Source organism: Tursiops truncatus, chromosome 5 (genome assembly GCF_011762595.2).
Source record: "Tursiops truncatus isolate mTurTru1 chromosome 5, mTurTru1.mat.Y, whole genome shotgun sequence".
Lineage (NCBI taxonomy): Eukaryota > Metazoa > Chordata > Mammalia > Artiodactyla > Delphinidae > Tursiops > Tursiops truncatus.
In genome coordinates, this window is record NC_047038.1 from 48,925,414 (window position 1) to 48,939,951 (window position 14,538).

The 14,538-nt window shown below is 39.6% G+C and overlaps 1 protein-coding gene across 4 annotated transcripts in view; it reads right to left on the reverse strand.

The window, feature by feature from the left end:
* Positions 1–529: 529 nt before the first annotated feature.
* Positions 530–14,538, reverse strand: part of ADGRA3 (adhesion G protein-coupled receptor A3) — a 118,964-nt gene continuing 104,955 nt past the window's right edge. For all 4 annotated transcript variants that reach the window (XM_073805121.1, XM_033856895.2, XM_033856896.2 and 1 more), the window contains 4 exons: positions 13,492–13,615; positions 5,513–5,658; positions 2,284–2,379; positions 530–2,142 (listed from right to left, as the gene is read on the reverse strand). In XM_073805121.1, the coding sequence (XP_073661222.1) occupies positions 900–2,142; positions 2,284–2,379; positions 5,513–5,658; positions 13,492–13,615 (1,609 nt within the window). In that variant the 3' untranslated portion in view covers positions 530–899. The remainder of the gene's footprint in view (positions 2,143–2,283; positions 2,380–5,512; positions 5,659–13,491; positions 13,616–14,538) is intronic.

Here is a 14,538-nt window from a genome sequence, read left to right on the forward strand (position 1 = left end):
GGAATAGAGTCAACAATATTTTAAGAACTTTGTATAATGACGGATGGTAACCAGACTTACCGTGGTGATTACTATCTTCATAATGTATAAAAATATCAAATCACTATGTGGTACACCTGAAACTAATATAATAAGTCAATTATATTTCAATTAAAAAGAAATAACATGTGCTGGGGAAAAAAAAAGAATGAATAGGAAAACCAAATATAAACCACTGAAAAGCCACAAAAATATCAAAAATAGTATTAAAAAGATGGGCTAAAGTAATGCAATTTAGGAAAAGCTTTTTAGGCATCTCCGTTTTCAAAAAAAATTCTGTGAGATTTAAAAAAAAAACTTGTAGCATATAAAAAACTGTATTTATAAAATACAACAATCCAAAAGCTCTTTGATTTATATGCCATCAGTGGAGCTAATCATGTAAAAATCTGATAACTGATACGTGTATAATTCTCATTAAACTATCCCAATGCACAAACCTCATTAAAATAGCACTAAATGCTCCTAAAATGTAAAAATATAAGATTGACACAATAACAAACACCTATTTATTGTATTACATACAAGCCTGAAATGTTAAGTAGATATTACAGATCCCAAGAAAATTACATTTCAGATTCTCAAAACGTCCTGCTGGTGCTCTGACAACTAAAACAAGCCACCAGAGGGTTTTTAGAAGGTTGTTTTTTTTTTAAGAGGGTTTTTTTTTTTTTTCAAAATTCATAAAAAAGCAACACGTGGGGGATATAAAATACATAAAATACAAAACTTAGAAGTTTATTCAAAATTCTTTTGAATCCCTAAGGTGGCTGTAAACAGTCGGTTTTTACATGTTCATAGCTTAAAGGAATTTGAGTATCACAGTTTATGTGGATTTCTGCCCAGGAAGCCCACCAATGCTACACAGTAGTTTCGTGTTTCCATAATCCAGTCCTCACATTGCCAGTGCTATCCATACCCAGCAAGGGTCCATCCTGCCCAGTGCTTTTGATTGGTCCGTTCTGAATGGCTAAGTTGAGGCCATAAGACTTCTGCTGACTTTCAAGTTCAACTACAGTTGGCTTCCTTAATGCATCTTTTTTACTACTAGTTGAAACAGGCTTTTCAAAATTCCTGCTGCTTTTGGGAAGTGTGCTACAAGCATCACTGCTATCTTGTTGAGGCGGGTTGTACTGTCTCTCTCTGTAGGCTAAGTAAGCCCTTCGACTCCGAGAGTGTCCTTCATTACTGCCCGGCCGGCTTTTCGACAGGCCATTCTGCACGCTGCCTTCCACGCTCGTGGGGACGTCATAGGCATATTCTCTGAGGACTGTGAGTCTGCTGGCCCGGTGCCCTTTACTTCTGTTTTTATGATGGCGGCTTGGGTGTACGTTTGTTCGAAATGGAACTTCTAAAGGCGCCACGTGCATTTTAATATCATTGTCCATCGAATGCTCCGTCAGACTATTGTCAAGCTGAGGTGTGGCATTCAAAGGCAGAGAGTTGGTATGGCACTGAGCTGCAGCAGCCTGCAAGTTTGTTAATTTGCAGCCCTGGGAGGAGTTTTTGAAGCTTGAGGCACTCTTGTTTGTGCATGAAGATTCTGTGCTGCTGTTGGTGCACTTGGGGGCCTCCCCGCTCGGCCCACTGGAGCTGGGGGGCTGCACGTTGACCTGGACCGAGTACGCGCTCCGGCCCGGGCAGCAAGTCATGATCCATGCGAGCCGGACGTCCTCCCTGTTGACACAATGGTGAACCACGATGAATGCACTGAGGCTCAAACACGTGGCTCCGAAAAAGAAGCTGAAAACCAAGTCTAAAGGGTAATACAAAGAAACAGCCAAGGCCCCAAACATCCACAAAGCGACATATAAGAGCAAGGTGAGGCTGGCTCCCAAAAGCTGAGAGTGGAAAGTATGCTCATTTTCCAGGGCTGATGTCGAGATGAGGGAGAGAGACAGGGAATCCTGATGATTTACTTCGCCATTTTCATTGGCTGCCAGCCTCTGCTGCTCCTCACTGGGTTCCTTCAGCTCGTATTTGCGCTCAGGATGTCTTTTCAACTGAATAAATATGCTTAGAAAGTACATACAGTTTACAAAAGTGATGAAGCTGGCAGGCCCGTAGAAGGCTCCCAAGGAGGGTTCCCATGCCATCCAGCAGCTAGGAAAGAAAATGGGGAACCAGCTCAGATGCTACACATGTCAACACACCGTTTAAGAAACTGCAGTAAACTTTAGTGCTTAGGAAACAGTTAGAAGAGAAGCAATCGACTCAGGTACGCAGAGGACACTAAATACTCACTAGGGCGCATTTGGTCGACTACCGTAATTCTTGATGTTTGCTGCCGCTGTTATGCCACAAACTATCACGGGTATACCGCCACCGATCAGGTAAAACCTAGAAAGGGCAGTGATGGAAATAAGAGCACATCAATCCAATTCATTAAGGTGGATACCTCACAGTATCTCAGTACTGCAGAAGTTATTCCTTAAAGATTCATTACTATTCCAATAATGCATTGAAGGTGAACACTTAAAGCCTGCTTTGTTAACAATAACATTTTTTAAAGTTTTTATTTACTTTGGATTTCTTTTTTTTTAAAAAAGCGTATAAGGTTTCTGAGTTAAGGAAAGCTGGTCAGCTTCTGCCACCCTGTGGACAGGCAAAGTAACAGTAAGCTACTACAGGTAGAGCTTCAGTTTATACTTTTTTCTTTTGGGGGAATGGGGCTTCTTTTAGATTCAGCTGATGAAGCAGAAAGTTAGTCCACTACATAATGGACTTTAAGATCTTACTGCGCCACAGGTCAGACTAAATACGTAATGACGTTATTTATTTATTAATGTCCGGCTAAACCTGCATATTCCAGGATGTTCTACTGCTGTGTATGCTTATCTTCAGTCAGCCGAGATTGGGACAAGAAAGATACCTGGATCCCAGCAACGCCCTGCAGCACTCAGGCCCTTCCTGACCCCTTTCCCACAGACTAGCTGGTGCAGGAAGAAATGAGGGAGACAGAGTGGCTGGTCCTATGAAGAACAACTTTTTGCGGGGAGGTACAGCTTCTTTGAGTTCTCTGAAAAGAGAACAGGGAACGTCCTACCCCGGCTAGCTACCCCTGGGTACAGCCAATCTTAATTCTGTATTTGCCAGGTCCAAAGACACAGTCCAAATGCTAACTGGCTGGATAAAGGCAATATTCGTAACACATTTTCCATACATTTTTTCTTAGTCATGCTCACAGGTACTAAAATCCTTCAATATGATATCATTGCTGAAAAAGACAGCTAATTACCCTATAAAACTATAACCCTGTCTTCTAATTTCACAGATTAGAGGCAGGCCAACGTCTGTGGCCCTGCCCTTCTTCCTGCTATGCTAATTCATAGCTGCTTCATACCTGAAAAGAAGGCATCAGTTCACCCAAATTTATCTCGGGCTCCACATTCCTCTCTGCCACTCCTTCCCCACCCGACTCTGAGACTGCCTGTTACCAAATAACCCTTATTTTGCAGCTGTAAATCTTCTTCTCCACTGCATATTCCTTCCAGCCTATAAGTCTATTCATGTTTTCCCTATCTTCTAAAACTTTCCTTCAACCAGCACCTTCTTTCTTGCTCCCTTTGGTGACAAACCCCTGGAAACAATAGCACCATCAAGTGCCTCACCTTTGTCACCTTATTGTGAGATGAGGCCGCTTCCACCTACCATGCTACTGAAACCGCCCTCTCTGAGGCCAGCAGACTCAAGGCAAGCCCCACATCCACCCTCCAGGTAGCCGCGATGCTGGGGTTTCTTTAAGCTCAGGGACATGGGGGAAGGAGAGCATCCTAAAGGGTGAGCTTGCAGTGTCTAAAGCAAAGGGGGGGTACCTGCAGGTCACTAGGGACTGCACAGGTTTTGCAGCCCAAGCCGCCTTTTTGTTTTTAATCACCTAACAGAAAGGAAACCTAACAGAAAGCTGCATGAGGATAGGTAGGATTCCTATCTCTTAGCCAAACGCCATCCCTCAGTTCCTTTAATACCACTGACAGGGGTGTCAAATCACATCCTGCAATCTGACCATGGCCCAGCACTCCTGCTGCCCCTTCCCACCCATGGAACCGCTCTCCCCCGAATCTTCAATGTTCTCTTTCAATTCTTCCCTTTACCTGCTATGGCCCACTGATACGGCCCAGGGATCATTCTTAACTAACTTTTCTCTAGGAGGGGTTGCTCGTTATCAGTGCTTCAACGAATACACGTGAAGACATCTCCTGTCCTGTCCAGAGTACACGTAGCTCGATTTCTCTGCTGAGCACCAGACTCCCAAAATGTAAACTTTCCACGACAGAGTACTGGTGAGCCCACCTCCCCTGTGCTCACCCTCCCGGAGTCCCCGCATCTGCTTTTCCTCTATGATTTTCTCAGTTGATGGACGCACCATCTGCAGAGGGGCCTTAGCGAACTGGAGTAAACACTCTGCAGCCACCTTCGAATCCTGGCACACACCCTCAAATCCAGCTGGCCATCAATCCTGGAGAAACTGCCTCAGGTGTCTGAACACATATCCTCTCTAATCTCCATGCCACTGTTCTAGCTGCAGTCCTCACGGGGACCCCCGAATGACCTCAGTGGAATTATTAAATATGCCCCCTACCCTCCAGCATTCCAATGTATAGCCCACATTTTAACCTGGCCCCCCACCAAGGCCTGAAACGCAGTTTTCACTCTGAGTCCTACTACTGTACACTGTATACCCTAGGTTCCTGCCTCAGCCAAACTGCACTTCTCAAATTTGCTCAGCTCGCCACGAGATCCTGTATCTGTAGTGCAACCTCCATCCCTTGTGCCGGTGGTCAAGCAACTCCTAATAGCCTACCATCCCCCCGCAGAATTAATGGCTCCTTTGTTGATACTTTCAAATAACACATCTCCACTCCAGCTCTTACACAGCTGCAGCGGGTTCTTCTTTCAGATTGTCTCCTCAGACTGTAAACCCCTCAAGGGCAGGAGGTTTTCCTTCAGTCCCTGGCCCAGGGCAAGGTACACATCCAGCATTCAACACACTCAGAGACACTGATCGACTGACTTCTACTCATCCAGCACAAGAATCCATTGACAACGGATTCAGATTGTAATGGTAGGAAGAGCATGACCCCAAAACTGTTTTGTCTTTTGTAGAGAATAACCACATGGATATGTACTTGACTAGGTTAAAATCTATCCCATGACCTCAAGGAAATAGAAACAGCTCATATTTTCACAGAGCTTACTCTGTGGCCAGTACCATCTTAAGTGCTTTACAAAGTCAGTCACTTATTCCTCACAACAACTCTGTGAAGGAGAATCATTCCCACTTTGTATGAGACAGAAAGGCATAGAGAGGATACATAACTTCACAAAGCACTCCCAGTTGCAAGGCTACTTACAAGTCCATTTTTTTTACTTTCCAAAATTCACTGAGCAATTTTTTGTTATGGCCATGCTTCATTAAATTTAAGATGTAATGGACATTTAACATAAAACAGTACACAAAGATATTAGATACCTGAGCATTGGTCTTGGGGGAGGTGGCAGCTCATCAGGATCCTGGCATCTTTTAGCTTTTCTAGTGACTTGTTTGTAGATATTTCGAGCTGTCACTCCCACCCAGAGAACTGTAGCAAGGGTGGAATAATGAAGAATTATTCCAACCTAGAAAGAAGGTTGAAGAATACATGAACTAAAACAAACAAAATTCCCCTTTACAATCATAAAGTACAGTAGCTGCCAGTAAACTTTATCAAAAAGATTGGTAAGTTACTTTTGAAAATCTGACTCAAAAACAGTATGAAGGTGTATTCTAATGATCAATTCCTTCGCCTGCTGATAAAACAAAGAAAGCACTCTAAAAGAGGTATAATAGAGGATCAAATCAACAGCTGGACCTAGGAGGCCCACAGACTACAACTTATACCCAAGATGACTCTAAATATATCACGGAATTCGCTCCTGGACAACAATAAGCCAAAGACATGTTACTCATAGATGCTATGTTATAAATTAGAGTTGAGTTCCCAAAGCCCATTTTAAGGAGGAATATAGAAGTCAAGGGTAACTAGAGGGTGGAAGTCACAGCACACAGAGTCAGAGACCTGAGTAGTTCTAATTCAGAGCTTTTATATATCCAAATGGTAAGTGAGCAATATAACAGATTGATCATTTTAAGTGAGTGAGCTCTGAAATCAACAAGTTTGCCTGGTTTTAAAACAAGAATCAACCCCTTATGACACCTTAGCAAGCTTGTATAACATTTCAAGCATTGTTTTCCTCATCTGTAAACTGAGAATATAAAACTACCATGAGGCTTTGAAAAAGACAGCCTATATAAAACATTTAGCACATCGCCTGGTCCCTGATAAGCAATTAAAAATATGGCAATATTTTTATTATTACTTATTAGGAGTATGGTTTTAAGAAAATAATGTCAACCTTTCCGAAATTAATGTTCCTCATTTGAACAGTGGAAGGATTATCAATAACCATCTCTAGGGATTTTGTAGGGACTGAATGGGCACAAGACCTGAGACATAATAAGTGCTTGATAAATGATGGATAATTGAAATATATGTAAATGACACCAAGTTTCTTCCCAGAGGGGTGATGAGGGGTATGTTTATCATGTAACCTGTGTTTGAAGCAACACCAGTTAAAGATAAAATTCTAGATGAAGATATGTATGGGGCTAAGAGAGGTTTAAAATCTGTTTTTAAAAAAATAAGTACATGGGTCAATGGAGCAGAAAGGACATGGTTCAGCTTTCTTATCTAACTACTTACTATCTTTTTGATTCTTTCTTCTTATACAATGATTACAGGTAAAATCCTATTAATGAAAAGCTCCAAGGGGAAAAATAATTTGTTTTTAAAGGATGGCTCTCCAATTTCAAGAAAATCAAACTGATTGACATTATCAAACCTAGGTCAGTAATAGAAGCATTTAGACTGCTGCCTAAGGCCCATTTTAATGAGAACCGATCTGCAGTTAAACGTGGTGACATAAAAGCTCAGGTATTATTTTGCAGGGCAAGATACTAGGGTGGTCACTGTCCTCTTAATGACTAGAAGGGCTAGGAGGGTGGATCCAGCCCGGCCAAACCAGAGCGGTCAGAGTATCTTCTTATTAAGAAGAAAAGTGGCTCCTTGGTTCTCGTTAGTTTTACTGACTGCACTATAAAAGCAAAATTTACAGATATAAGTGGAACAAATAGCATAAAATAACCCTTTGAGCTACCTGGAGTCACATGAAATATTGTAAATAAAAATAGTATCCTTGGATTTGGTGCATAGAAACCAAACATTCAAAACAAATCACTGATATTGACTCAAAATGGTATACTCTACTGTTGCTAGTTTTCTCTGACACAGAGGTCAAAAGAATGAGACAGGGCTGTAAATAAGTTTAAAAACTTATTTTTTCAACAGAGGTGCAAGATGGAGAATTTTTTGGAGAATTTTCTTGTTTTAGTTCTAAGAGGTAAAACTCAACCTTTAGATTTTGAAGTGTTTCTTATGGCATTTCAAAATATGCAGAAGAAGTTTGCACACCTGAAAGATACTGAAGTCTTCTAGTTAAACAATTATTACCAATAGTGGAATTTCAGGAGTCTGATGTCACCTGCTAACAGTCACATAAGCAAATCACCGAATATTCCACAAGAACCAGAATAAAGTAGTAGGCACTGAGAACTAGCAGAGAGGGTGTTCCTGTCTTTTGAAAGGAGGGAGGTGCTTCCTATTTTATTCTCCATCAGACACTTGGGCTATACTTGAAATATAACCTCACTGTCACAATTTCTTCCAAATAAACAAGAAATACATGTGGGAAATCTGTAACCAGTTTGGAAATAAACAATCTAATTCATTAGGGCATGTAGACAATTCATTAAATGCAACAGATTAGAACTGAAGAAAGTCACCTTACCTCAGGGACGACAATATCCAAAGTTGCAAAATGGATACAAAATACTTATCCTGAACAGTCGCACTTTATATACTCGTTACCTAACCATAAACTGCTCACATACCAGAGACCAGACATTGTAACAACTGGATTTTTAACCACCAATAGAACTACAATAGTACAGCATGCACAGCCAAGTGTGCAAAAAATGATCTTTATACTCAGTCAGATATGAATATATATAAAAATTAAGAGCTTCCACTTTTGAACGCCTGCCATGTATCCCAAAATGTATCAGACAATTTTGTGCATGCTTCTATTTCATCCTCTTAGCATCCCCATTCATTTAGCGTTACAGACAAGGAGGCGGAGGCTGAAAGAAGTTAAATCATCCACCAGAGGTCACATGGTCAGTGGCAGGGCTGCAACTCATAGTAGACCCCTCTACTCTGCGGGTCCTCTCTCAACAGGCAAGCACAGTTATTGGGGTGGGGTGGGGGACAGGACACACAGAGTCTAAGAGACTGTCGTCTGAATCAGGCCTCTGCCACCCAAAGGCCCTAGTGACTTGGGGCAAGTTTTTTCAATTGTCTAAGACTCAATTTCTGTACTAATAAAATCTGTGAGTAAGAAATACTTCCTAGGGTTAATATGAAATTTAAGATGACAAACTTGCAGTAGTTGGCAAGTAGAAAGCTCTTAATATCCACGGGTTGAATCTTTCCCGATGCATCTCACATGCCACTGCAGCGGTCCTCTGGATAAAAGACATCAGAGAACACCTGAGAAGGTCAGCTGGCACGATATTTAATAGATTAAATCATGAGGTGGTAGAGCAACAAGGTAACTTAAATAAGATCCAGCCAAATCCTTTCACTGCAGAGCTAAGGAAACCAAGGACCGGAAAATTAACGCTCAAGCAGTTATTCGGCAGCCCGGCACGACCCAGAACCCAGATCCTTTCCCACCTTGAGTCAACAGCCCCTTCTACTCTATCACTCAGCTTCTCCGTTCTCCTTTGGCTCCTCTTGCAAAAAGAGAGTTCAAGGCTATAGAATGTGTCCACGGCACCACCCAGAACGGATGACAAAAGCAGCAGAGGGGGAAGTACCTGGCCGGTGGGGCATTTAATAACCTCAACCAATCACTTCGGGGAGGAACCTGTATTAGAACCTGTCCACACTGTTCATAAAATACGTGAGCTCTGAAACGGAGAGAAGCCAAATCTACACCGATCATGCGCACATACAAAAACTGCCTGTGAAAGGTGGACACTTCAGGGTTCAGTTTTAGAGGTGGAAGAAGAGCCCAAGAAACATGAAGCCCCTACTAAGGTTAGGCAACTAGTCATACGGGCTGTTCTGGCAGACACAGCTGGCTACTAACTGAATTAAGTATTAGAATAACAAAGTGAAGTAAGTCATGTCTGGGTCAGAAATAACAAGAATGATGTTATGTCTTTCACAGAGGAAGGAAAGAACACTGTTAAAAAGAAAAAAAAGAACAGAAGAAAACAACATATAAAACCTGTCCATCCCCCACCCTAGCTTTTCTGGGTAAATCCTTAACTAACAGACGTCTGTTATTGAGACTCTAATAACTCAGTGCAATTCCTGCCCTTTTCATTCTAGAAATGGTACAAAATACCATTCAGGATGATGAAAGGCAGTCATCTTTACTATGGCCTCTTTCTGTTCATTTCCTTAGTGAAATAAATTTGTCTATTCCAAGAAATCAATGAATATTTTTTAGATAGAACTGAGACTATTACTACCATTGTGTGCTGAATACACTCCTAATTGTTCATGCTCAAAACAGCTCCAGGTGGAATGATTTCTACTATTAGCAAACAGAGGCCTTTTTTGTTCATTTATCCAATATCTGCTGAGCACCTACTATGCGTCAGGTCTTACACTGATTCTTGGATAAACACTGGTGAATCGAATCAATATAATTCCTGCTCCTGGAGAGCTCTGAGTCCAGAGACAACAAACAGGTAAACAACAGTCAGTCACAAAGTTTTGTAGGCACCATGGAATTTTAATAAGCACCAGAGGATAATGAGGGGAGGGGGGTGGAGGGACCGCATCTCTGAAACAGTGACAGTAAACTGAGACCTACAAAGTAAGTGGGAGTGGGCCAGGTAAAGAAGGGGAGAAAGACTGAGAAAAGAGAAGCACTGTTTTTTGTACATGTATTAAGTTGGTCCGAGATCCGTTACCTAACTTCTCATAGGCTCCCTAACAAATCTGTTTTCAGATGTATAGTAATGGCCTGAAACAGGGAAATATTCTGCACTGCTAAGAGGTAATTATATCAATAACAATAGTAGTAATAGCGTCTAACTGAGCGTTTACTGTATGCCAGGCACTCCTGAGTCATTTAATTCACTCAATTCTTATGTGCGCGTGCGCACGCGCGCACACATACTTTCAATTGGATCTCATGAATACAACATTGGATTAATCATCAGCCTTAGGTTAATGACCATCCTAATGATTGGGCCAAGCACAAAAGCATAGCCTGCCTTTATTTAGTTATTTAATTACCTATTGCTAATAATAGGTGTCCAAGAATCTTTCAATAAGACAAAAAGTAAGATCTTGACAAAAGCCTGTATCAAACCATATGGTCCCCTTCACCCAAGGTAATCATCACCCTGTATCCTGTGTTTATCATCCCTTTGCTTTCCTTTTTTATACAGTTTTGTTGCACTTATATATTTTCATTAAAAGTGTGCTGTTTCATTTTAGTTACATTCACCTTTATTTTAAAAAAAGATAGCAGGGTGAATGTCACTTACGGGACTTAATTTTTCACTTATATTCCTGAGATTGACTCACACTGCTATGCCTTGTTGTAATTCATTAATTTTGACTCTTGTGTAATATCACCGTTTATTCATTCACCCTCTCAGTGATCGACACTGGGGTTGCTTCCAGGTTTCTGCTACTGTGTAGAGTGCTGCTATGAATATTCACAGGCACACGCCTGTTCCACGTGTGTCAGCTCACTCTGAGCCCAGGAGTGGGACTGTGGGTCCAGGGTGTGTGAATGCTTACCTTTAGAAGGTAAAAGCCTCCTGGAGTCATCCGCTTACATTCCCACCATGTATAAATAAAACATGTGGATCCACATGTTCTTCAATACTTGGCATTGTCAGGCTTAATTTTTCTGACAGAAAAACGCATAGTATGGTAGCTATCTGAATTTGCATCTCTGTGACCACCAATGCCATGGAACATCTCTTCAGGCGTACCCTGGCCCTGTGTTTACTCTGCTGTCTGTCATTCTCGCCACTTTTCCTACAGTGCTGTGTGTGGCATTCTCACTGATTACAGTTTTTAACATATATATGTATGTATATATATATATATATATATATATATTTTATTCTAATGCTCTGTCAGTGGTTATGTATTGGGAATAGTTTCTTCTAATTTGAAACTTGTCTTTTCACTTTCCTTAGGAATCTTAATTTTTCAAAAAGATCTTATTTTTAATTTAGTTCAATGTATGTCCTTTCTAGTCATATTTAAGAAATCCCTCCTTATCCCAAGGATTATGCTATTTTCTAATATAAATGTTCACTCTTTGGTTTGGACTTATGTAAGTTTTTAATCTACCCAAAGTTGACTTTTTAAAAATGGCTTGAAGTATAGATCCATTTTAATCTTTTTCCAGATGGATTTCCCCAGCTCCCTTAACTGTACAGTGGTCTGTCTTTACCCAACTGATGAGGCAAGTAACCTCTGTCTTGTACCAAAGCTCTGCGTGGGTCTGCTTCCAAGCTTGCTCTTCCGTGTTGGTCAATTTATCCATCCCTACACCAAACACTACAGTTTTAACTACAACAGCCTCAAAAGTTTGGATCATTAGAAGTCTTCCTATTCTACTATTTTCCAGAAGTGTCCTAGCTATCTTTGGTTCTTCTTTACTTTCATATAGATTCAAAGACCATTTTATTGAGTTTCATGAAAAATTCTCTTATCTATAGGTTAATTTAGGAGGAACTGCCACCTTTCTGATTTTAATTCTTCCTATTCTTGGACCTAATGTATCTTTCCATTTATTTACGTCTTCTTTAATATATAATAAATTTTTACCTGCAAATCTTGAACACTTTTTATTATTTCGAAGTACTTGCTATTTTTTGATACTATATAAACGATACCTTCTCATTAATTGTTTTCCCATAGTTGCATTTCTGCATACTAGCAGCAAAATTTTGTACATTAAACTACATTTTAAAAAAACTACATTCACTTTTGCTAAACTTTCCTATTTTTTTCAAATAATTTACCTGGAAATTATTTTAGCTTTTTTAATATAAATAATCACATCATCTGACAACAACTCGATTATTATTCCCAATTTACAGGTGAGAAAACTGAGACACAAAAATGTTACATATTGAAATCGGGATCTAGAAAAGATAATTGTATTCCTATGTTCACTGCAGTGTTACAACATCCAAAAGTTGGAAACAATTTAAATGTCTATCGATAAAGAAAATGTGATGTATACATACAACGGAATATTTACTCAGCCATAAAAAAGGAAATCCTGTCGCATACTACAACATGGATGAACCTTGAGGACATTATGCTAAATGAAATAAGGCAGTCACAGAAGGAAAAATACTGCATCATTCCACTTATATGGGGTATTTACATAGTCAAGCTCACAGAGACAGGAAGTAGAACGGTGGCTGCCAGGAGCTGAGGGGAGGGGGAAATTGAAGGTTGCTGATCCGTGGGTATAATTTCAGTCATGCAAGATGAAAAAGTTCTAAAGATCTGCTGTACAACATTGTCCTTATAGTTAATAACTGTACTACACACTTAAAAATTTGTTAAGAGGGTAGATCTCATTATGTGCTTTTCTGCAATTAAAAAAAGTTAAATAAATTGCCCATAGAAACACTGGAAACAGTAGAGCTGAGATCCAAATCTAGGTAGTCTGAATTCAATACTCTGTGACACTGCTTGCTATCATGTACATAGAAAAGAGTATGCAAATAAATAAAATTTTACATATTTCCTATTCACATATTAGTTTTGATTTTTTATACTTACACTGCAAAAATACTGTTTACTAAGGCTACATATGTAATAATTTATTTGAAATTAAGAGTTGACCATATTTTTAAATTCTTTATATGTACCACAGGTAAAAAGTTTCTCATTTTTACATCTTACAGTTAAAATTTTTTCTAATTCCTACTATTTTCATAAATAGATAAAATAATTTTTAAAATCCTACTGTCGGAAAATGTCACTTCTCTTTCAATCGTAGTCAGGATTTTATAAATTTTTTTAATTAAATGTTTGGCATTGTAACAGGCATGACAAGTAGCACAAAATTCCCCAAGACAAAAAGACAAGCTCCATAAGTCATATATTCAGTTGTGAAACGATAATTCAGAATTTGAAGTATACTGGTAAACTGTTTAACTGACATACAGTTTGACTTTAATTAGCTAAAGAAAAAAGCTTTAAAGAAACAATTTTCCTTTTATAGTTAATGAAACATGACATTTCTAATAGCAAATTTTTTTCATTTCAGTTTTTTACTTTGACTTACTGCTTGGCAGACGCTGGCATTTCTGGTTTGAGTTACTCCTCCCACAAAGATCACACATGTCAGAAAAATATGAAAGCATAAGTTCACAAGCATGTGCCAGCCTTTGAGACTGATTCTAATCAAACTGTTAAAAGAAAAGGGAAAAAATAAGACCCAGGTTAGTATACTTGAAGCTGGACATCTTCAAGTTAACATTTCCAACTCATAACAGGCCAGATGTAAACGTTTAAACATTTTATTAAAACATACTATCAGACACACACACACACACACACACACACACACAGGGTTTGAGAAATCACTCAATACAGTTTCTTAACATTTAACTTTGCAGTACAGTAAAAAAGACAAGTCAAATGGAACTACTACATCCACTAAAGGCTAAACAAAATCTCCATAATAAGAAATATGTGAGCTTTTGTTAGTTACAATGTCTTATGACAGATGGATTACTTGTTTGCTTCCCAGAGATTTCTGCAAGGTGCCAAGCTCTATTTTTCCTGACTTACTAGGATAACATGGTCTAAATGCCCAGTGCATTTCTTCCTGGCCTTTCATAATGAAATGCTGAAGTCTCTCTTTTTTACATCAAAATCTCCTTGTTTCTTAACTAAATATCAGGAAATGTCACATATGTCCAGCTTAAAGAGGAAAATACATTCTAGCAAAACCTCTTGTAAAGTGAATTTCTGCTTAGAAAATCCTTTCAGCTCATTATTTCTCACCATAAAATAAAAATTTCTGTAGCTTTGCCTCCAATTAACAAAAACCATATCCCACACTTAAATTCCACAAACATTCTTAAATGCTGTCTATAAAAAAGAATATCACAACAGGCAAGAATTTACAAAACAGAAATAATACCACAGTCTGGTTCTGGGAGACACATCTGCAGGTAACCAGGCTCCACCTTATCTCCCCCCCATGCCCCACCCCCCAGCCACCAACACAGACTTCCCAGATTCTTTCCCAGGTACAAACCCAGCAAAGTGACTGAGTGCTGTAGAAGATGAATTCACCATCACAGGCACTAATTATTTATGTCTT